The 24,484-nt window shown below is 48.0% G+C and overlaps 1 protein-coding gene across 1 annotated transcript; it reads right to left on the minus strand.

Annotated features, from left to right (window-relative positions):
- Window positions 1-330: 330 nt before the first annotated feature.
- On the minus strand, window positions 331-19,281 carry GGA1 (golgi associated, gamma adaptin ear containing, ARF binding protein 1). The gene is made up of 17 exons (XM_082241421.1): window positions 18,769-19,281; window positions 16,523-16,607; window positions 15,087-15,162; window positions 12,241-12,339; window positions 11,587-11,710; window positions 10,994-11,094; window positions 10,426-10,506; window positions 9,628-9,765; window positions 8,661-8,742; window positions 8,170-8,277; window positions 7,734-7,892; window positions 6,854-6,918; window positions 5,616-5,794; window positions 5,209-5,495; window positions 3,447-3,616; window positions 2,206-2,316; window positions 331-1,946 (listed from the first exon to the last, which is right to left on the minus strand). The coding sequence occupies exons 1-17, from the start codon at window positions 18,809-18,811 to the stop codon at window positions 1,836-1,838; spliced, it is 2,019 nt and encodes a 672-aa protein (XP_082097547.1). The 5' UTR covers window positions 18,812-19,281; the 3' UTR covers window positions 331-1,835.
- Window positions 19,282-24,484: the final 5,203 nt, after the last annotated feature.

Raw genomic sequence — 24,484 nt, forward strand, 5'->3', positions numbered from 1 at the left:
GTGCTTACACACCCAAGTCTTGAATTGGGAACTGGGCGTGCATTATAGTATCTTGAGAATTTCTACTTTTTAAAAAAGCAATTTCCTAGCACTCAAGACAAAACATTTAGAATTAGGCAGACAGTGCTGCCAAAGCAGAGTAAAACTGCAGTGCCCTTACAACTAGGAGGGGTAGAGTAAAACAAGTGAAAAACAAGCATATTTGCATAATATAGAGCACAGAATTCAGCTTTTCTCAAAATAGTATTTTGATGGACAGAGGCCTGCAAGTTGGAGATAGGCAGAGCATGGGATCCTGGTGCCCTTCCAATCAAGTCCTGACTGATGTGCTTCAGGAAAGAAATTGTTTTATTTCCCATTAATACAGCAGATTTCACACAGAGTCTATTTTAAAGTCCTTTTCTATAGGCAGAATTTTCACCAAAAATATATATACAAGCCTGTTTCAAGAACCAAACCAAACCGAATCTAGAAAGGGGTCAAAGAGAACCCTGAAAGAGAGACCAGAAAGTAAAAGTATCCAGTCACAGCCGAACCCCACTTCAGAAAGGCTTTCCTACCAAAAGGAGACAATTGTTGTCAGAAACAGGGGCGTAAGCCCCCTGGGCAAAACATCGTTCTTCACAGCCCCACCCACTGCTCTCAACCGTAAAGCTCAAGTCCACCTGCCGGGGAGCAGCCTGTTCAGTAACTTGCTGAGGCTTCACTCCCACCCAGGCCTGAGGAGAACTCAAGTCAGTCCGAGTGGGCGCTTCCTAGCTCAAATCCTGTGAGCACACCAGTTGGCGGGCAGGAGAAGAGGGGCAGTTCAGCTGGCAAAGGTCTGTGGGGAACCAGAGATTGTTATGGCAACTCTTTCCTCCTCAGCGCCCTCCTCCCGAGTACCAGGCCTGTGCCATATTTAGCTGTGAAATGCAGGAGCTCCACAGTGCCACACAGGCAATATAGTGGGCCCCTCTTCACCCTGTAGGCAGCCTCTTGGTATTGTCGGCTTCCTCTCCCAGAAAGGAGAGGAGAGTGTGGACTACGACCCCTCCCTTGCAGCTGCACAACAGGCCGCAACTACCAACCCTTTGAACGTAAGGCATAATAGACGAGGCACGCTACCCGCTTTCCTCCTCGCCCATCCCATTAGCTGAGTCAGGCTCGGCTCACTGGTGGCTCATTCAGCATGGGGAGCGTTAGCCCACGGCCATGATCCAGCCCAGGGTGAAGGAAAGGCCTCGTGAGCAAAACAGACCCAAACACCCTCCTGTTGTGTCAAGGCTGTTTTGCCAGCGGAGTCGTGAACAGGTGCCAACAACTAGGCCTCCGGTGGCAGAACGGTGGTGCCTTTTGCCCCGTCTGAGACCCCAGCTCAGCTTCGTGTTGCGACACAGGGAAGCAGAGCGAGGGGCATCGCTCCCAAGTATCAAGCTTGTGTGTGGACAGGGTGGAGTGTGAAAAGAGCTGAAGGTTGGGAAGGGGGGTCAGGTCCAACATAACCTTAAGCAGGAAAGAGGAGGGGAAACGGTCCCAGGAGTCTCTCCCCGGACTTCTTGGAGCTGATCGTGACTGCCCTCTTCCGTGGGGGGGAAAGCAAGAGCCGGGAGAGCAAGGTGAGAGGAGGGGGCTCAGAAACCAAGTTAGAAGAACGGAGAACAACTCACTCAACCAGCCCTGCCCCCGCCAACCCCAGCAGGCCTCCCCTCGGCCCACTGTCCTCCACACACAGCCTACGGCCAGCTGCCAGCCATTCCAGTCTGAGAGCTTGGTCTGAGGGCCAGCCAGCTCTGGGAAAGCTCTTGTCCTAGAGGCGGCAGGATCCTTTGAAGCCAGACGCAGTGCAGCGGCAACTAAAGGTCGCCCCATGACTCTGGAGGGGGGAACTGGTCCACGTCGCCCATTTCATTGTAGGTTCGGTCGGCCATGGTGAAGGTCAGCTTGTATCGTAGTCTTACTTTCTCCTGGACAGAGGGAAAGATGAGCAACAGGTGAGGTTTCCCTTCTTCGGGGGTGGCGCTTGCGCTCAGGGGGTCCTGATTGAGGGTTTCCTACAGGCATCTGGGGGAAAGGTGGCGGACTCAAAGCGCAACTGCCCTGATCCCGCAGGGCTCTTAATAACGGAGGGAGGGGGAAGAAATAATGCCGGCAGGGCATTAGCAGTTTGACGCTGATAGGGCAAGAAATGCCGCCCACCCTACCCTTTTGCCGAGGTGCCATTACCTTCTGTGGGTTAGCAAGCAGGAGGACCTGGGTGATTGCAGTGGGGGGCACAATAGGGTTGAATGCCGGGAGCTCTGTCCCCGAGGGTGGCTGCAGCTTCACTTTCATCACCTACAGAAACAAAAGCGCATTAGGAGGATTCAGTGACTGACCTGAAGCTGTTAAAGAGCACAAGCTGGAGAATCTCATAAACCTGCTTCTAAGCAGCCAAGGTGGAAAGATCACCTGGTTAGCCTTCCACGCTCCATCTCCATCTATGCTGCTGTGAAAACAGCTCCCCCTAGTGCCAGAACCTTGATTTAATGCAATAATCTGGGTGCTTTGGGCTCATGATTTAAGAAATCTGGCTCTTTCTTTTTCACAGTGGACGGCAGGAAATGTAAACCGGACCAATACTTTTCCTGATCTTTGACTGTTTTAGGGGGCAGGGCCCTCACATTTGGTGTTCCAAATGCAGCTAGTCTTTACAATACAAGTGCCAATATACAACTGAGTACATAGAATCGTAGAACTGTACAGCTGAATGGGACACAACCCCCTGCAATGCAAATAATCTTTTTGCCCAGTGTGGGTCTCAGACCCACAACCCTTGAGATGATGCTGGACTACAAATTCCTGCCATCCGCATTCCTGACCACTGGCCATGCTGGCTGAGGATGATGGGAATTGAAGTCCAACACTGGTCCCACACCGCTGGCATGGGGATTGGCAGCAAATGACCGCTGGGCCAACATTTGAAACGGTCTTGTATAAAACCAGATCACTGGTAGACAAAGCCCATGGACATCTTTTTTCAACTGGCAGCAGGACTCCAAGGTCTCAGGCAGGATCTTCCCCGTTTTAGCTCTGATATTTCAAGATCCTTTTAACAGGAGATGCCAGGGGTATGAACCTGAGACGTTCTGAAAATAAAGCATGGTTATTACCACAGAGCTACACCGCCTCCCACTCCTAAGTTATCAAAAACGGAGGCAAGAGGAATGTATGAAGATTGCACAGGTAGTGTTCATGGGGCCCTGGGAAGGGTTGCAGGCCTGATGTCTTCCTCTACCTTCTCAAAGCAGTGTGGAGTAGTGGTTAGTGTGTTGCACTAGAACCTGCTTATAATAAGTTACTTTTTAAAATTGCTTTGAGTTATATTTGTGGTTTTGGTTGCATCTGTTTTAATTCATGCTGTGAGTTGCTTTGGATCCTGCACCGAAAGGAAGTCAGGATATGAATGAAGTAAGTCAATAAAATACCTTGGGGACGGCAGACTGAAAGATGATGTTCCTAATGGGCAAGGGGGCTGTGCTGAGCATGGAGATGACCACTACTAGCACATCAGGCCGGTCAGGCAGAGAGTCCTTGGCAAAGTGGAAAAGGACACGGAATCCATGCTGGTCATACACTGTCACCGGCAGGATGTTGCCTGGAGCAAAGAAATACCAGGAGAACCACAAAACAGAAGAGAGTGGATTGGTTCATTCCGCAGAGGCAAACAATTCACTCGCTGGCTAAATGCAATTACACGCTGGGCATTATAACATTTGAATCGCAGAATTGTAGAGTTGGAAGGGACCCTGAGGGTCTTCTAATCCATCCCCCTGCAATGCAGGAATTCTGCCCCCAGTTGTCCCTGGGGGGGGGGGGGGGCTCAAGCCACCAACCTTCTGGTTAGCTGCCAGACGCACTGACCCATTGTGCTGCCACAGGCGCCCTCTGGAGCCCTAACAAGGCTAAGAACAGCTTGTAACTCAATCTCCTTGTTTAATGCTGTTTAAGTTAATAGCGCATCCTTTCTCAGATACAGCAAAGGCTGGCAACAACAGGTTTGTAAAGAGGCAAAGACACGTCAATTTCAATACTGAAAAGCAGATCATAAGTCCTTCCCCACAATCTCCTCCCAGCCAGGGCCATCTTTACCCCAGGGTGCAAGGGGTGCAGGGCACCCAGGTGCCGAATTCTGGGGGGCACCAGGCGCCCACCACTGGAGCCGCCTAAGCCCTTAACTATTTACCTGTTATGAAATAATAAATAATTTTGAGCAAGCTAGAAAAACGAAATACATATATACCTAGGTATTACAGAAAATTATACCTACCATGTCACTAAAGGACTTTCGGCTTTGTGCGCTCATTTACTAAAGACACTTTGCACTAGCTGCGGTGCCTATCATTCACAACAGCAGTGCTTGTCAGACTCAATGATGGCGCTTGTCATTCACAACAGTGCCGTGCATGCGAAATAAACTCTTACATCAAAATATTATGTTCCGTATTGTATTGAGCTGCTGTGCAGCGGCACCTTTGACACGACTGTTTCGCTAAACTAAATTTGGGGGCGCTGGGCGGATCTTTGCACCCCGGCAGCACATATGCTAAAGATGGCCCTGCTCCCAGCTAACACTTAGCCACTAAAAGTCAGGGCAAGTGAAGATGCTTCGCAACAGGTGCAGAAGACCTTCTTGGGCTGAGACTTATTTACAAGAAGAAGAAGAAGAGGAGTTTGGATTTGATATCCCGCCTTTCACTCCCCTTCAGGAGTCTCAAAGCGGCTAACATTCTCCTTTCCCTTCCTCCCCCACAACAAACACTCTGTGAGGTGAGTGGGGCTGAGAGACTTCAGAGAAGTGTGACTGGCCCAAGGTCACCCAGCAGCTGCATGTGGAGGAGCGGAGACGCGAACCTGGTTACCCAGATTATGTGACTACCGCTCTTAACCACTACACCACACTGGCTCCCTAGAAGGGTTTCAACACATGGCGGCCTCCTGCATATGTGCTCTTTCCTACTAGTCCATCAGAGAGCTGAGAAGAACTAGGAGAGCCACCACCCTGAATCCTGGAGTCCAACACCTTGCTGGGAGGTAAGATTCATCAACCCACCCTGGCGAAGATCAAGCCCCTTCCTCCCATCTGAGAGAAAAGGTGCTTGCAGAATGAATAGCCCCAAGTATCTCAAGCAGCTGAGCCAAGCCACATGTCCCAGGGTAAGGCCACCCTCCACCTCTGCCCAGACTCACTTGGTTTGATGGATTCCAGAGGCACCGTGACGTTTGTCAGTGAGATTTCCAGGGGGGATGTGGAAGCAGGGAGACCTGCTGTGGGGGGCGTGGCTCCAGAAGGCGTTGGGGGCCCCCGAGGGACTGCGGCAGGTGCTGGCTGCTCGGAGGACGGGGGCAAGGGGGCAGGAGGGTTTGAAGAGAGGCTCGGGAAGAGAGGCAGGGCGCTGCTGGTGCTCACAGCTGGGCTGGAAGTGCTCTTGTTTTGGAGGTCGCGCAGTGTCAACCGTGGCGGGGGCTGCTTCTCCCTGCAAAGTGGACAAGAGAGACACCTGCTGTTGAGAGAAGGAGCAGGAAGGCGGGCTTCCACTTCAGCCAGAAGCTGCTCTCCCTCCTCGCAGCCGGCCCTTCCCCACCTTGCTTCCTACCATCTGACTTGCAGAGACTCTGGGGGAAGAGACTGTTGCATCAAAGTCTTGCCCAGCAGATCCAGGTCATCCATACCGCTGGCGGCAGCTGGAGGTGTCGTAGCAGGTGGTCCAGCATCAGCTTTCCCCACTGGGGTGGGTGGGACTGGGGGCGCGCCAAGTTCAGGGCTGTCGGAAGACTGCAGTGGAAAGAGAAGAACTAACACCAATGCAACCAAGAGCAAGCAAACTGAAGCAAAACCCCTTGGCAGGGAGATCAGCGATATTACCACCCAGTACAAAGAACACAGTTCAACACACGGCCTTCGACACACTATGACAGCTCTGGCAAACTACTGTGATCCTGCTTCAGAACACAGCTGGAAGGACTGCAGTGGTTTGCAAGTTTGTACATTTCCACAGAGCAGACTTGCACAAGCCCCACACTGACAGCACCACTCAAGGAATGATGGGGATGATGGGAATGTTATTACTACAAGGTTTGGCGCTGAGGCATGGAGCTAAAAAGGGGGTCCAATACATACCAACAATGCAGCAGTCAGAGATTAATGTGCACTCTCAAGAAATAGAGGGAAATGCCTGTTCACCCACAAAAATAAGAGGCAACTCTCCATTTGCTGGAGATTTAGCCTTCATATGGTGAAGGGAAGCTGCAGCCTCAAGCTACTTCCATCCTTTTCTCTCCACTCCAAGAAAGCAGGACTTCCCCTTCCTCTCACAAAGACCACTAGGAGCAGGGAGATTGGTTTTCATGTGCAATGGAGCTTTGTTCTAGTCCGACTGAAAGTTCTCCCCATTCCCAGTTGAAGAGCCAACATCCTGAAGTGGTAGTAGATGATGAGAACTACCTCAGAATTTACAGCATTTCCTTCATACGTTACTTCTACGTAGAAACCACATACACACACAAATTGCCATATTCAATGACTGCACGTACGTATGCATGTTTTCCCCCACCCCACCCCTTGTACACATGCCGTGGGAATATAGCCAATTTCAGTTTGTCAGAATATGCACTCCGAGCAAAAATACAAGCATACAATCTTCAGTTGTGATCATCCACGTGCAGGTTTCAGAGGACAAATTCAATGGAGAAAATGAATACAGTTTGGCCTTACAGCTGACCTTCTTTCCTCCTTGAAAAAGCTGCAGCATCAGCTGCAGTTCTTCTCCCATCCCAAAAGGGTTCTGAATTCTCTTAAAAAGAAATTAATATTTTCTAAAAACCAAGCCCTTACCTGAAAATTGTTCCAGCCACTGTTATCTGTACCCTGGGCTGAGGGAGTTGCTGGATCATTAAGCCCTAGAGAGGAGAAGAAAAAGATAAAAGGAGATCCCATGATGCCAGAATGGAGAATCCAAAGAGCGTAGGACCAGGCAGAGGTTTGTAAACTGTATCTTGCCTTTGGAACACCCAGGGAAGGCCACTCCTCATCTTCCTTAATGGCCTTCTGCAAACTGGTAGAGCCTTCCTTGGGCTCTGAGTTGCTCTCTTACAGAATGGTGGTGGTGGTGTATGTGTGTGTGTTTAAAGATTACTGTTGTATTCTGTTATTTCCTTCTCCTGTTTCAGTGTTACCCTGTAATAGTTTTAGATTGTTAATACAGTGGTACCTCGGGATGTGAACGGGATCTGTTCCGGAGTCCCGTTCACATCCTGAATGGAACGTAAGACATGATGGCACATCTGCGCGGGTCATGTTTTGCCGCTTCCGCGCATGTACGTGATGTCATTTTGAGCGTCTGCGCATGCGTGAGCGGCGAAACCCAGAAGTAACACACTCATTTACTTCCGGGTTGCCGCAGAGCACAACCCAAAAGCGCTCAACCTGAAGCACATTCAACCCAAGGTATGACTGTATGTGGTTTTGTCCTTGTCTTTAGAGATGCTGAGCTCTATGGAGGGCAGGAAGGGGAGTGTAAGTGTTTTAAATAAATATGTACAGCAGAGAAACTGGAGAAGGAAGTTCTCCAGGTTTGGTGGAGAAACTAACCAGTTCCTCCCTTACATTTCATGATCACAAACATCTTCCCATTTTGCCCACCACCATTCTGTGTCTTGCTTGAATGCCGGACATTTTCCATTTCCTAGTGGCTTCAAAGTTTCCCTGGACCCACCTAATGACATGAGCTCATCATCCAGCAGAGAGACGGAGCTGGTCTGCTCTGGCACAGAAGTTGCTGAGCCACCAGTTGAGAAGCTTGGTAAGGCTGGGTAGGAGGGGCTCGTGGTTGGCATGTCGAGTCCGGATAGATCCAGAAGTGCTGAAGTGCTGCCTATGAGAAGAAGCAAGCGAGTCAATTATGCTAGTTAGATGCTTGTTCCACAATCCCCCGTTTCCCATATTTTCTGCTTGACTGACCCAGCTCTAGGTCTGCTGGCTGCAAAGTCACCTAAGAGAGCAGCCAAGACCTTCTTCTTTCTACTTCCTTAATTGCAAGTTTGGATGCCCAACCAATTTCACTCGGCAATATTTCGTGGTCAGGGTCTTGCTTTGGAAAGGACAAAGCAAAACCTTCCCTTTAGGGCAGTCCGTTCCTCGGGCTTCCTTACCTGGGAGACAACCAGCCGCAGTCTCACCATTGATCTCCTCTCCTTTCACAAGCTGCTTGTACAGGTTGATCACTTGCGTCAGGTTGTCATTGGCTTGCAAAATTTCCGCTGCAACAGGAGGACAAAGATGATGATCACAGGGTGCCCCAGAACCCCATTATTCAACAAGAATGTATGTGAATGTTGAAGCCTAAAATTTGATTTTCCGCAGCAAGAATGTACCGCACCACTAAAAGCATGTAGATGGCTACTGAGAGTTAGATTGCCATCCTGGTGGGTCTACTGATGCAATTAAAGTACAGTCTTAGCTGAAACGGTCCCAGTTATCCAGTTTTGAAATTTGGAATATTTTCTCAAGGACCTCCACCCACCCATCCAAGTAGCCTGTCCTGAACAGCTCAGCGTGAGGTGGAAGTAGGGAACCTGGGGGGTGGGAATGGGTAAGAATAGGAAGGCCCTTGTCACCATCTAGGGTGGCAGGCTGCATTTACCTAGTGCCTCATCGTTGTCCTCTGTATCACTAGCAAGCCGAAAAAGCATGGGCCTCATGCGCTCACAACGCTGGTACAGCTCCTGCAATGGGGAAAGAGTCGGTTTCATAATATGCTCTCTTGGGGTTACAAGTTCGTTCCCCCCCCCCAAGTCTCACACACCTGCCCACACCTGATATCACAGGCGATGTCACGTGTGGGTCAGGTAGAGAAACGGCACATAGAACACCTGGGAACCTTAAAAAATGCTTCTGGCTGCTCCTTGACAAAGGAGACTTGCTGTCAGTGGAAATCACCAGACTGGCCCTGGACAGCAAGCCCGGCTGAGATCAACAGTTAGAGCAAGATCCAAAGCAGGGCTTGCTTTCAGTACAAATATTCCTTTGCACTGCCAACCTGAATTCAAGCCAGCAACGCAAAGGATCTTCCCCAGCAGGTGGAACTCAATTCATGCCCACAAAGGAAATCTGTTACATTGGATCACCTGATGTCATTGTGACGCCAGGATTGACAGGTCCTGCCCACTTGTCAAAATGGCCTGCGAAGGTGGGGGGTGGTCAGGATCTAGACCTCCAGCTGGAACCTAATCCCCACTCCCGATATACAGTCTAAAAACACAATTGTTTGGTATTTGGGGAGGTTTCTGAAATTTCTGTAATGATATTTATGGTTTGTGTCAATCTGAAATCATCATTAACTTCACCAAGACCAGCTGAAGGAACTACAGTTGTACCTTGGATCCTGAACACCTAGTGAGTCAAACGTTTTGGCTCCCTAACACTGCAAACCTAGGTGGTGTTTCGGTTTGTGAACGTTCTTTGGAACCCAAACGTCTGACACAACTTCCATGGCTTCCGATTGGTTTCCAAAAGTTTTGGAAGTTGAACGGACTTCCAGAACGGATTCCGTTTAACTTCCGAGGTACCACTGTAAAAAGCTCCCTTAACTAGGACAGCTCTTTTCTTACCTTCATGAGGTCCTCGCTGCTCTCGGTCGTCTCCCCTTTGCTGTAGTTATTCACCATCTCGGTCAGGAGCTTCACATTGTTGTTCACCTCCTCAATGGCGTTCACCCTCTTGGAGATCTTCTCCATTCGCTTTTGGTCCTGGAAGAAGTGGAAGGGTGAGAGCAGCCTGGGTTTCTTCCTTACCCCTCTGGAAAACTCAGAATGAGTGGCCCACTTTCTGCAATGCCACCTGGAAGGGACTCTGGTTTGGACAGTGATTTGAGACCCTCCCGTTTTACACCACCAACACTGCTGCATGCTGGGAGAATGCCACAACACCCTGGAGACTGGGGAACATTACCCAGCTGCATTGTAGAGAACTATTACAGCTCCTTTTACAACAGCAAACTGTACTTCTGAAGCTCAAGAATCTCTTTCCCCCTCCACCCTTCAGCGCAACAGCAAAGGACAACCTAGGAACAGGCAAAAACACACCACCCATTTTCTTCCTCTGCTCCAGCCATGTATTTTACTGTTCCTCCCCTCAACCCAATGTTGACGGAGGGACAAGAGTAGAGCTATGAAGGGCCCTCCCATTTCCCCACCAGACACCTACACATCTCCAGGCAAGAGGGCTTGACACAGAATGGAATCCGGGTTCGAATCCCTGCACAGATATGCAACTCACTACCTGAACTACGTCACAGGGTTGCCGTGGGGATACGACTCTGCTCTAAGATCCCTTGGAAAAGAGCAGAATGGCACACAAACCTGGTTGACAGCTGGAGGTGGAAAGAGTTCTCAGTGGGGAAAGCTTACCTCCTGAACCATCTCTTTGATAAGTTTGTTGGCAGCCCGGAGGTCCTCAGGGTGGGAGCTTTTGAGCAGGCGAGCCAGCATCTGCAAAGGCACATAGATCAGAGGAAAGCAGGCCTGAGGACAAACAGGCTGCTCTGGGAGCATTTCTGTACCCCTGCCTTACAGCTTGTAACCACTTAGCCCAACAACTATATACTGGGACCTGCCAGAACCCTAGTTTGGTAGTTCCAGGCAGGCAGCAAAAACAAAGAGGTCTCTTGAACCCACCACACATGGTTGGTAGCTTACATTTAGCTTGGTAGCCTGCTATAACATTCTTGTCTCTTAGCAACAAAGTAGGTTATTAAGATGTTTAAAGGGAATACAGAGGGAAATTCCACCATTTTGGCAGGAGACTTTTGCCTGTTACTGCAGGGGAAACAAACCGCAGCTGGTAAGAAACTGAGAAAATTTAAAGGGGCCGATAGAGGCTCCTTCTGCACCTGGAAGTATTCCCCCCAGTGGAAAACTCTATCTTGGATGGACAAGAAAAATGAGAAAAGTTTAAAGTCATCTATTTAGTGCTTACCTTGGACTTCTCTTCATCATCAAAGATGACATTCTTTGGCCTGGGTGGAGGCAGCGGGAACGGGGCATCGTCCGGCAACTTGGGGTCACATTTTACAATCCCTGCAAGCAAACAGCAGTTTTTACCAACTTAAAGGTCTCTGCATTTCTCATGGTTTTTGTTATGGAATAACGATGACAAGGGAATGTTCAGTTCTTAATACTATCCTTCCAGTGCTGCTGATGTGCAGTTCATGGTTTTTTAAAAAATGCCAAAACGTTAACCAATATGGTGTAGTGGTTAGAGAGGGTTGGACTAGCCCCTGAGAGACCAGGGTTCAAACTCCTAATCAGACCTAAAGCTCACTAGGTGACATTGGGCAAGTCACAATTTCTCAACCTAACCTACTTCACAGGGCTGCTGTGAAGGTGACATGGGGGGGGGGGGAGAACCAGGTATACCACCTTGAGTTCCTTGGAGGCAAAGTTGGGAAATAAAATGTAAAAAACAAATAAATAAAGCTTGACAAGCTACATTCTTCTGCATCAGAACACATAGCTGGGGGGGGGGGCAGGAAAGCCATGGATTCTCTGGGCTCAGAAAGGGTCTCTCACCTTGTTTTTTCAGCATCTGATAGGCCTCTGTAATCTTCACTTCATGAGGCAGGCCCAATGTCCAACTATACAACAGCTCCAAGATCTTGGATTTCACTTTCTCTGGGGTCCGGCTTCCTAGATACTGAGGGAAACAAGCACACACCCACATCAAACATGATGGGACTTAGAGGAGGAATTTATATTGGGAGAAAGGCTTGCACCGTGGTCCCAGGGAGCTTTGTAACAAGCTCAAGGTGACATTTCGTGTACTTGGTTGGAATGGAAAGTGAGGATTTACCCCTTTGCTGTATTTTCAAAGTTAAGGAGTCCAGACCAAACTATCTGTAGCTGCTGGCAGAATGGAATCTGATCTCTACTTCAGCATTTCCACAAAAGGAGAAGGGGGATTTAAAAGCCAACCTGAGGCTTTCTGTAAGCATGAGTGAGGACACAAATCAAAGGAACAAATAAAAGACATATTCTGTCAAGCAGCTCTGGATTTCCCATGCTATTGCCATAAAGCCAACGTATATCCCTAAATTGCCTTCTACTGCTCTGGAATCGAAGTCTGCTGAAAAGTCTGCATGGCGCAAAACAGCTCCTTCTTTGCTGTTTCAATGAAGCCTATGTCGCCACCCCTCTTGTTCCTGCCACACCACTGATGAGACTCACCTTGGGCGACACCACCTTGATGAGCTCGTTAAGGAAGCGGAACTTGCCTACTTCGTCATGGAAGCGTTTGCCACAGCTTTTCATACAGGCCTCCAGCACCTGTGCATGGGCAAGACAGCAGGGAGTGAGCATGGATATCTAACCCCCAGGAGGCCCTAATCCCATTCCCTGCTTCAGGGTGCAATAGAACAGAGGACTGGGAAGCTATTTAGAACAGGGCACAAACAGCACCCTATGAAATATATGTACCAGAAGACACCACACCTTTCTCCCCATTTTTAAAAAAATGTACTACCGTGTTTATCATTTTGTCCTCCTGATGCCCATATTCACAGCAGTAAACCTCATCACTGTGCTTTACATTGATGTTTGGCTGAATCCAGCCAGTAAATCTACTCCAGCTATTAATAGGGTCCCTTGGAGACCTATTTTAAGCTCCCACGTGGCTCCCTGCACAAGTTACCTTCCCTATCTCACAGGGCTGGAAATAATCAAAGGGAATCCCATCTGAATTCAATGCAGAATTGGCCACCACTTCCTGACACCTCTGGGGTACACCTCTGAGTAGGGGCTGAATCTCCTTATCCCAGGCATAGGGAACCCACGGCCCTCCAGGTGTTTGTTCCCATCATCCTTGACCACTGTTCACGCATAATGACATAACCAGTCAATGACATGTGTTGACCAATGTTTGCTGTTCCCAGAGACTCAAAAAATCCTGCCCTCCTCCGCTGCTGTGTGCACAGGTGAGTAGAATTCATTAGACACACTGAATGCTGCAAGAGTATCCTTATTAGGCACCTGATCCTATATTTCACATGTCAATAGTCAGATGAGAGTTTACTCTTTCCCAAGCTCTTATGTGCCAACTGCATTTACTCTTGCTAGAATCTGAAAGCTTCTATCACATCAGCAGAAGGCTGATCAGAGTCCCCTCAATTCATGATGCAAGATGAATGTAAGGAGTGGGACCGGAAGAAATAACAGGGATTTTCCATTTGTGACTATAAATTTCATTTTAAATAGAACACCATTTGAGGCATTTTTATTCAGATGTTTTTAAATTGATAGTTTATGAATTTCTTTTTTAATATGATATTGCTAAGTAGCCTAATTCTTGTTTGGCAATTCATTTAGCATTTCCGCTCATTTAATTATAAGCACTTTTATTGTTCCTAACCATCTAAAGCAACTGTTTTGTGTGGATGGGGAAGAAATCCCTTATGCCATAACTGTAATGTACAATTGCTACAGGCAAGGCAACTTCCTAGTCGTCATGGCTGTAAAGAAGCATTCAGCAAGAGAAATGCAGTTTCTCAAAGGAGCTCAGATATTTTGAAAGAAAATAATCCCATGACTTCAAAGAGCTGGCTCATGACTCTGAAGAGGTGGTATGAAGAGGAGCAGGACTAGAATAATCGGGCTTGTGAAAAAGTACTTGTCTCACTCGCCATTATGCCAAAATTACTCACTAAAGATAAAATTCAAAAGATGGGATGGTTTGTGAGACATCACAGAAGTGGAGAAAAAATATATATTGGCTATGATTCACTTTTTCATCATGCAACTATTTACATAAGACAACTGTTTACATCTCAATAACTACGACTTAAAACAACTCTTCTACAGTGCTTCAATGTGTGTCCAAGAAAAGTACCATTACTAGCCCATTGTATGCACTGTTTTCAATTTATTTACTTCTTAAATAGTCCAAGAGCCACTGTCAAGAAAATATCAGTTCAAAAAATTGAGATTGAAGTCAGGTTTCACGGTGTAAAATAATGGAAGAGAATACTTAAGTCATGAATGAAAAGACCTTCATTAGGGTGGAAAACATAACTGGCTAGAAAATTTCCTAAATAATATGTAAGGGTGGGGGGACCCTCTTCCACTTTATATAGGACAGTGGGAAGTGCTGTGTATGAAAGACTGTGATAGAAGAGCCAAGACAAAAAACATGTGTGGCATAAGCAAATGATTTTTTATTCACGATCTACGTTTGTCCATCTGAGGATCAGAAATTAGCCTAGGAAATCTATTTGTTCTTAATCTCTTTGGAGGCAGTAGTGGGAGGACTGGGAAAACTCTCACTGCAATGTGAGAGTTGGTTCACTTGTTTCACTTATCTGATTTTTCATTGACATGTACATAGTGTACATAATCATCAGGTCCATTCAAGCCCCAATTCTATACTGATCCTGTGTCTAGAATTACACAAATCAGTTGTAACTTGCCAAAGTGTTTCAATGGAGGCTGTTGGCTTGAGCAAGTTTTTCACCACTCCTCAGGGCCAACACTCCCCACATCATCCCTGAACATAGCTGTCAACTTTTCCCTTTTCTTGTACGGAATCCTATTCGGAATAAGGGAATTTCCCTTAAAAAAGGGAAAAGTTGACAGCTATGTCCCTGGAGTGCTGAAAACAATGGGACTAGAATGCCTTTTCCGAAATACTGAGAATCCCATGAGAAAACAAAGGCATCTGGCAAAACTATCTGACCTGCTGCTATACAGTGGGGGGACTCATCAACCCTCCTGAGCCAACTGCCTCAGCCTTCGAATAGATTCGTGTTAAGCTTTGGTCAACTTCTGCCCAAGGCTGCATCCAAAACGTAAAGTTATGACACCCCGACTGAGATATTCACACAGAAACTTCACCTCCCTCCCTCCAGCCTTTAGTCCAGGTGTGGGGAACTAAAACTGAACTAAAACTCCACAACATCCCTGACCATTGGCCATTCTTGCTGGGGCTGACTGGAGTTGTGGTTCATCAACATTGGGAGGGCCAACCGTTCCACACACCTGCTTTAGTTAAAACTGGCAGGTAATGGTTCACAACCTCTTACCGTAAGAGCCTGAATGGCTTCCCATTCTTGTGGTGACTGGATCTTGTGGGCTAGAAGTCGAGTGGCAAGCGGTGGGCTGAATGATAAGACACAGGAATGGTTACTGAAGGACTTGCTGCTGTGATAAAGATATTGCTGTGAAAACACTTGGGGTAAATGGTCTGGCCTTAACTCCTGTGTGTGCTGCAGTTTCTAGGACCTGTTGGATGCCTTCTTTTACTCCTGTGTTCATTTTATTTCACAGTCCAATTAGCTCCAGCAACCTCAGCACACTTTTGATGCAGTTTGGTTAACAGCACTCTCCAGCTACAGCAGAATTGGGCTTGCAGCCAAGACACCCAGCCACTGCCTCTGCCTGTCCCTCCTAGCTCAGCTGATCCTATTAGCAGCTGTTGTTAGGCAGCCCCCAGAGGCCAGGCAGCAGCAGCATCTGAAGCAACTGAGGTTGCCTAGGTTTCTGAAATGGAATTGCCCCTGACAGATCAGCGGTTCTGGCATTTTATTGAAAGGCTTTATGTAATTTACTGTGGTTTCCCAGACCATAATTTCAAGGTCTCAGGTTTGGAAGATATGTAACAGCAGTAATTTGAAATACATTAGAAGTAATTTGAAATAGTAGTAATTTGAGCAGATTAGAGGTCAAATTTGTTTTCTGTTGCTCCAGAAGTAGGTGTAGCCAACATGGTGCCCTCTAAGGGATGCTGGACTACAAATCTCATCATCCCTTTCCATGCTGGCTGGGGTCTGAATAGTCTATCCCATGATGAATTCATAATCCTAATTCAAGACCTTAGTCAAAGATTCCAGTAACCCAAAATGGACACACTGTGAAACCTGACTCACTACAGACAAAGAGAGGTGTGCCATGTTCCCATTTCCTTATACACTATCTATTTATTATAGCCCACCCACACAGCACAGCAATTCTTTTTTGCAATCTGCTAAATCCCCATAGCATTTAAACAGGTTTACACCACACAATGTATTTCTCTAACTCTGCATTCATACTGTGCCAACAAACCTTTTTAGATCTGATTTTGTGCATACCCATCCAATAAACCATGTCTTCTTTAACTAATTCCTTTTTCTATTTGTCTTTCCATCAGTCCCCAACTCCTGACTACTTCACAAAGAAGTAGGTTCCCATTTTTAATATCTAACACCCCCCCCAAATGTTATCCCAATGAGAGGAAACACAGTTTCATGTAAAATAAGAAAATGAACCAAAGTCTTAGGACATCAAGGTACAAATGAAGGGGGCGGGGATGACAAAACACAAAACCAGAAGAGCAGAAACAACAGGGTGCTGCTGCAGCCATATGCTTCTTCTGAATGCTTTTCTAGAAGCCCCTCATTTAACCAGTTATTTGGAGTGTCCACAGACAAAACAGTTAATCTGTCTGTAATTTGTAGGGCAACAGATTAGGTATACTAACCCCTCTAGTTCCTTATTGAGCTGGTCACAGAAAGCATTAATGCTGTCCCATTCCAGGTCCTTGTTCAGAGGGTTGGTAGCTCTATCTGAATTGATAAAGAAAAGAAAAACTTCTGTCAAGAGCAGATCTTACCTGCAAGGGGAACAACAGTTTCCCAGAGTGGTTTTCCAACGGTATCCCACATAAAGGGAAGTTTTTAAAAATGACAGTTTCCTGCAAGGGTGCCACGACATACAGTGGGAATTAGGCAACTGAAAGAGGTCATAACTCAGGAAAGGAGCACATGTCTTGCACGCAAAAAGTCCCACGTTCAATCCCTAGCACCACTGCTTGAAAAGCTCTTTCAAAGCAGGATTAGAAAAGATCTGCGAGTGCCATCCACAGTATGACTCAATCTAGATCAGTGTTTCCCAACCAGTGTTCCGCGGCACACTACTGTGCCGTGAGACATTGGCTGGTGTGCCGTGGGAGGGAGGCGGGCGAGTCGGGCGGTGAGAGGCGGCGGCGGCGAGGATCCGCGTCGAGCTGGGGGCGGCTCCGCGGTGGTGGTGCCGAGCGGCGGGGCAGCGCGTGCAAAAGGGAGGAGCGCGAGACAGCGTAGAAGGAGGAGGCCGGCATGTCCGGGCAGCAGCAGCAACAACAGCAGCAGCAACTCCCGGCGAGGGCTCCTCAAGCCCCGCCGCCACCCCCTCCTCCGCCCGCTATCGCCGCCACCACCACAACAGCCGCCGCCGCCTCAGTTGCCGCCGTCCCTCAGTCCCTCGCTCTGCTGCCTCCTCCCACCCCCAAAGCTTGGAGGTTCCCCGGCAAGGGGGAGGGAAAAAACTTTCACTTTCGTGCGTCCCTCCCGGCGTGACGCTGCGCGCTGACGTCACGGGGCTGTAATGGTGGTGTGCCGCGAGATTTTTTTCCTTAAACAGGTGTGCCGTTGCCCAAAAAAGGTTGGGAAACACTGATCTAGATAGCTTCATTTGATCATGAATGAGATCTGGGACTGGAGCATAGAGTGGTTCAGTCCAGCTTCTCAACTCTTGGGAAGATGACATACCCACATTTTCACCAGCTTACATTATTAAGCATCATGTAAAAAAATAAAGTGAAATAAAGCTGCATTAAGGACCAGATGCTCACCATAGCCAAAATAACTACACTGTGTTTTGTTTGTTTGTTTGTTATTTTGCTTTCATCTTGGTATAACTAATCAACAATCTTCTGGCACAAGAAGAACAACATGCCTTTTTATAATGATCTGCCAACTGCAGGCTGGGTTAATCCTAAAGCATTAATCAAGCCGCTTTGGAGAACAGAATGACACAATGATCTCAGTATGGATAGATAATAAAAGGGGCAGAAAGAAGCTCTAGAAAAGAAATACAGCTTAAAGACCAACAACCATATTGTGACAGAAGTTTTCACAGACCAGAGCTCACTCTCATGTGAAATGGATGTAGATCTTCAAAGTGGATAGCCCCCAAATGAAACCTGTCCACTTCATTTTGGGGTAGATTGTTAGCTCAAGCTAATGTCTCTTTCCCTGTCAATTCAAGTGCAAATTATGGGTGATATCCAATCTTACTCACACTCAAGTGCAGAACCAGGGAGATCAATGGACTTAACTTTCAAGTATGACTTCACTGGGCATTGCCCATTGCCTATGTCTCTGAATGTATTTTAAGCACCCCTTACTACTTTATGACCAGAGCTGACAAGAGTGTGGTAGGAGACCACACTCTTCCCCTCTCTTTCAGTGGCTGCACACATTTTAAAGTTATGTTTTTATTATGACTTTCTTTTTTTGCACTGGATCAGATCGTTATAAGGTGTGCAATCTTTGTTTTGTATGTGTGTGTGTGTGTGCAAACCGCCTTGGGTAAGGTAATGTAAAAAGGCGGTTTACCAATTAGAAATGAAATGGGAAAAATCATCCTTCTAGGTGTGCTTGACTGCAGAGCAAGCCTACTGAATCCAACAGCACTTTACTTGGGGGTGCGTATTCCTGGGACACGCCTGCACATTCGCACGTTACGAACTGCGTGGGTCAGGGCAGGGGAGCAAAGCATCCCGGCGATTCGCGAGGAAACAAAAGCGAGAAGGGTGGCGTCTAGGCTGCTACCTGGCCCAGAGCTTCCGAGCTCCGTTCCCTGGTGAGCGTTAGGCCCAGGGCAACGATTCCCCTCAGGACCAGCACCTGCGGCTCCGGGTGGGGCCAGAAATCGCCGAGGGGACCCCTCCCCCCCCGCACTCACTGATCCTCGACTCCAACGTCTCCGCCTCCATGCCAGGCTCCATCTGCTCCCGGCCTTCCCTCGCCGCCGCGGCCTCCCGGCTAAAGACGCGACGCCCTCCCGCTCCGGCGGCGCGGAGCCATAGAGAAGGAACTGCTCTAGAACAGTCTAGAGAGTGGGCCGTTCTTGGAACTATAGACAGCCGCGGAAGTGAGGGCTAGAGCGCCCCCGGGGAGCGGGGTTTTTTAAAAAAAGAACCAAAGAAAAAAACAACGCCGTCCGCCGCTTCCTCCTCCGAGTCACTGAGGTTGACAGACTGCGCCTAGAACGTCCCCGAGGGCGGAAGTAAAATGGGCACCGAGCGCGGTTGATATCCGTATGAGGAGTTTACGAGTAGCGTAAACTTCCTGGGCCGCGGCGGAAACGACGGAAGCCGGAAGCCTGGCATAAGGGCTGGGATAGTCCTAGACTAGAGAAAGGCAAACACCATAGTTTTCAAGTCCTACATGGGAGGTTGCTTTTTCATCTTTATGGTACAACGCGGAAGCCGCTGACGGGATATCATAGAAGAATCACGCCTGGGCCTAGAACGTCTCAAGCTATGCGTCTATGATTTGCTACCGCTTGTGTCAAGGTGGTTGGCGGCCTTTGATTGGAGCGCGAAGGCTTCTGCGAGGGAGACGGGAAGGGCGGGGCGGGGGAGACGTAGGGAGTAACTTCCGCTCTGAGTCCCGTGTCCTTGTTTGAAAATTTACGGAGAGGAAAGGGCGCATAGCTGCCATAGGGCGTTGCTGTCGCGGAGGCGGGGTTATGGGTGGCGCGGTTTGATTGGGCGACGGCGGGGAAGGGCGTGGCTAAGGGAGAGAGCGGGTGGGAGCCGTTCTGTAACGTCAGAAGGCGCTCCCCGTGTTGGGCTGTCACCTTTGCGGGGCGCATTCCTGGCAAAAAATGCGCCTAGCCAGTAAAGCAAAACAAAGGCCTCTTTACGGGACCTGCCAGTATTCGCAAAGTGGCACTGGAGGCACGAGTGTCAGCCTCAGCGTCCAGGGTGATTTGAATCGGTTGATTCGGCGCCAGGAAAACACATTGTTTCTATATTTTTATTTATTTTTATAAAAGCAAGCGGCGGGGCTTGAGGAGCCCTCGCCGGGAGTCCCATGTCCCTCTCCCGCAGTTTGATGAAATGACTCCTGTAGATGAGAAATGAAGGAGAGGCCTGGCAGCCCCATTTCTCTCCTTTAAAGCCTAATAGAATGACTATTGAGCTGTCAGCTTAGGGAGGAACCCAGTGGAACTGGTACTCCCTTCATAACTGATGGAGACACCCTGCTGGCCCATATCTGACTAGATATGTACAGGATTACACATGGGGTTGTTAAGCAGTATCTTAAGGTCCTTGGAAGATTAGCTTGAAAATATAATATTCTTTAAAATTATTGCATGCCAGCTTTTTGACTTACACACCATTCTTATTCTCCATTTCATACATTTTTATCTTTAATGAAAAGTTCAGGACAATATTTAGTCTATTCCCCATATTTAAAGTTCAGCAGTGGGCAAAACACAACCCCTCCACCCTCTGGAAACTGCTGTTCTTCATCTAAGTGTCACTGTTAGTAAAAAATGCAATTTGGACTCCATTCAGTGTAAATATGAGAAATATTAAGGTTGAGGTGCTTTCAGTTCTTGTATCCCTCCCTTTAAAAAGTATACAGAATATATTTTCAAATGATCACAGAACTGTCCATAGTTTCCAGGTTTTTGTGTTTAAAGGTTTTTGGTTTTTTTATTGCTTAATTCTAGGAAAGAATGAAAGGGTCACCTTGTCCACTGCTGGATATGAATAGGGTAGCAAAATGACTGCAATGGAGTCAAGGTTCAATTATTGGGTTTTTAAGACTGGGAAAACTTCAGCAAGAGAACAGCTCCTCTGGGGGCTCATGTAATCTTTTTAGACTCAGCGATGGAGAGCTTGTAGCGCTTCAAATGTTGCTGGACTCTCATTCTTCTCTGGCCATCAGACATGCAGCTAGGGTGATGGGAATTGGAGTTGAACAATACCTAAAGGACCACAGATTCTCCACTGCTGTCCTTGACTACAGAAGGCAACTGCACTGCCATCAGATGCAACCCATGAAACAAATCTGTCCCTATTTCTCCAGCATATAAATCACCATAGAGGGAATTATATCTGCGTCCACATTTTAGGAATCTTGCTTCCCGTTTATTTCCCTGTTACCTCTCCTTGCCAGTAGCACCCCATCACCGCATTGGATAAATGTAATAGAAAAGCAGATATAAATAATGGATGATACTCAACTAAGTTAAACTTGAAGTAGATTCATTGAAATCCATAGGTTTATGATTAACATTGGATATTGCCCAGTAATGTACTCAGTCACAGTATCACTTTGTCATGTCGCCACTTTGTTTCTGACAGACCACTTCCAGTTATCAATTAAGTAACTATTCTATCTCGCTGTTTAGTATTCAACCCCTTTCTCTGAAATACAAGATACTCATTTGTTGGAGGCAGGCAGGTGCGCTAGAGGTCTGCTGGTCTGATAGTACAATGATTTCTTGGCTTCTCTGCTGTTTCCGAGAGCTCAAGCAGCTAGGATCATATCTAATGCATCTCTCTGCTTCCTTCTGAGTATAATAATAATGCTGCTAGTGTTATTTACTGCAGTAATTGAAAATGATGTGCCCGAGACCTTAAATGAACCAGAAGCTGGAAATTGGAAAGTTACGGCTTTGGCAGCAGTGCCAAGTTGGCTTCTCTGAGCTTGTGTATTACGGTATTAAAACATTCACACCATCTGCAAGGCTATAACAATGACTCCTTCTAATGGAAGTGCAGGGGGCTTAGTCACAGATGCTAGTGCAACCTTAAAGGGACTCTGACCCTATCATTTGAGCCAAATGAGTCTGTAACAAGTTCAGATGGTGAGCTTCCCTCAGCTTCTCAACAGATTACGTTGAGGAGGTTTGATGTACCGTATTTTTCGCCCCATAAGACGCACTTAGTTTTTTGGGGGGGAAATAAAGGAAAAAAATTTTATTTCCCCCCCCCCAGGTGCGCTGCGCTACACCAGGAGCTTGGGGCGTGCGGAGCTCAGCGCGCCCCAAGCTTCTGCGTGTCGGCAAGGTCTCCGCTAGTGTGGGAGAGCCGGGCGCCTCTCCCAGGGCTAGCGGACCCCTGCGCTAATCCAGAAGCTTGGGGCGAGCTGAGGTCAGCGCGCCCCAAGCTTCTGCGTGCCGGCAAGCAGTCCGCTAGCGGATCGCTGTGCTACACCAGGAGCTTGGGGCGTGCTGAGCTCAGCGTGCCCCAAGCTTCTAGGTGCGCGCAAGCAGTCCGCTAGCCTTGGGAGAGGCGCGGGGCTCTCCCAGGGCTAGCGGACCCCTGCGCTACACCAGAAGCTTGGGGCGTGCTGCGCTCAGCGCGCCCCAAGCTTCTAGGTGCGCGCAAGCAGTCCGCTGCCGCCCCAAGCCTCGCGCACCCGGTGGGACCTCCTGCCGGGTGCGCGAGGCTTGCAGACACTCGCCCGAAACAGGGGGAGCCCTCCCGAGGGCTCCCCGTGCTTCGGGCGACAGGCTGCCGCCCCAAGCCTCGCGCACCCGGTGGGACCTCCTGCCGGGCGCGCGAGGCTTGCAGGCATTCGCCCCATAAGACGCACCCCGATTTCCCCTTCATTTTTGGAGGGGGAAAAGTGCGTCTTATGGGGCGAAAAATACGGTTGTTCAAAATAGGTGTTTTCTTGCCTGTGGTTGGAGAGGCCAACGTAAGGTTAAAATGATAGAAAGAAATAATGGAATACGATAACCCGTCGACAGTCAGCAAATGTGCATAAGAACCAAGGTAGGAAGAGAGGATGACATGAAGCTGAGTATTGTGGAGGACTGAGGGTACTAAGATCTTGGATATCCAAAAGTCATTTACAGATAATGCAGCTATATCCCAAGGGTCCTTTGTTGAAAGCTGCAGCAGATAGGAATGTAGGAAGTTTCCCAATGTGAAGAAGTTCATTTTGTCATCAACACTGCTTTGTGAATAGTCACAGTAAGAAAACTGATGAATCAAACACATCGTGAAATGTGCCATTTCCCTATTTCTGGCTCAAAAAAGTGGTTGAGTTTTTTTCCAGTTTGTAGGGCACTTTTGTTCCTCCTCCTTCGAAGCAGAGGGAGTTAAACAATCCCGTGGGGGGGGGACAAGCCATTTTGTAAGCTATTTGTCCTCCTTCTCCTTCAGCCTCAGTAATCTAGTCTGGCTGTAATTATGACACTTAATAAAAATTGCTTTCCTTTTCTCTGCTCTAGCAGTCCTGGAGGAACATTGTATGTTAACTCTGGGAAGTGCTTTTAATTTAATGCTCGGAAGAGGTGCCAGCTCCACTCCTGCAGAGTCCTCCATTTGCAGACGGACACAGCCTAATGGAGAGGACGACTCCAAGTATCTCACCTATTTAGATGTGATGGCGCAGAATGTAGATCCAGTACGTTTAGCATTGACATCTCTAAGGCCTGTTCAGTCACAAAAGAAGCATCCCTTCACAGTCATCTGAGATAGTGAGCTTGGTCCAGAAAGCAACCTGAGAAAGTTAAGCAGATCTAGGTCTGGTCAGCACCTGCATAAGAGACTCAAAAGTACACCAGCTACAGCAGGAGTCAGCAAACTTTTTCAGCAGGGGGCCGGTCCACTGTCCCTCAGACCTTGTGGGGGGCTGGACTATATTTGGGGGGGGGAGGGGAAATGAACGAATTCCTATGCCCCACAAATAACCCAGAGATGCATTTTAAATAAAAGAACACATTCTACTCATTTAAAAACACGCTGATTCCTGGACCATCCGCGGGCCGGATTTAGAAGGCGATTGGGCCAGATCTGGCCCCCGGGCCTTAGTTTGCCTACCCATGAGCTACAGGTCTTTTCAGGAAATATGAGATAGAAATGCAGTGGAGAATAAGGCTATGCTCTGTTTCCTCTCTTGGAGGCAGTATTCCTCTGACTGCCAGTTGCTGGGAATCACAAGTGGGCAGACAGAGGACAGTACTGTGTGTTCAACTTCTCTAGTGTTAAGATCTGGGTGGCAGGGGCAGGATTCAAACTCGAAGTTGGGTATGGTGCTGAATCTGATTGGCTGCTGCTTTTCACCTCCATCCCAGTGCCACCCAGAAATCTTCCTCTGCAATCCCTGGAGCAGTTTTGTACTTGTAAAACTTTCATTTCTTATAGTTGACAAGGCAATGAATGAATGGATGAACACACAGAAGATTTTTGCGACACTTTTTGAAAATAAAAAGCAGCCAGCCAGCCAGCCTGTCTGTAGAACAATGGGGGGCAGGACCAAGAAGGGTTCCTAAACCAGGGTTCAATTTGCCAATGTGCACATCTATCATATCAGTTGTAAAGCTAAGAGGGTTGGGGTCTTATGGCCGAGGGGCATGCGCTGAGCTCTCTCTCTTAAATCTGTATTCTGTCTTTGTTCTTGCTCTCTTCAAAATGATGGGCTCAGGGGATGCTCCTACATTTTGAGACAAATGCTAAAGCTCACCATCTGAGACAACGGCAGCACTGGTCCCTAGCCCTGCTGCTATTCAGCGCCATTTCTCTATACCTGTTTGCGCAGCCGTTCACTTCCCGTGCAATGAGGAGACAACATTGTTTCTCCCCTCCTTGCAGGGAAGATTTTCTGAGAAATTCTCACATGCGTCATCGTTGCAGTGAGAGATTATT

Source organism: Podarcis vaucheri, assembly GCF_965113315.1.
Source record: "Podarcis vaucheri genome assembly, chromosome: 10".
NCBI classification, from domain to species: Eukaryota; Metazoa; Chordata; class Lepidosauria; order Squamata; family Lacertidae; genus Podarcis; species Podarcis vaucheri.

Excerpts from the sequence above, each read along its gene's own strand:
- GGA1 (XM_082241421.1), bottom strand. The coding sequence starts at position 18,811 with ATGGAGCCTGGCATGGAGGCGGAGACGTTGGAGTCGAGGATCA. Across the intron at positions 6,919-7,733 it reads TGATGAGCTCATGTCATTAG|GGCTTAATGATCCAGCAACT; the intron begins GTGGGTCCAGGG and ends TCTCCTCTCTAG. Across the intron at positions 5,496-5,615 it reads GAGTCTCTGCAAGTCAGATG|GGAGAAGCAGCCCCCGCCAC; the intron begins GTAGGAAGCAAG and ends TCCACTTTGCAG.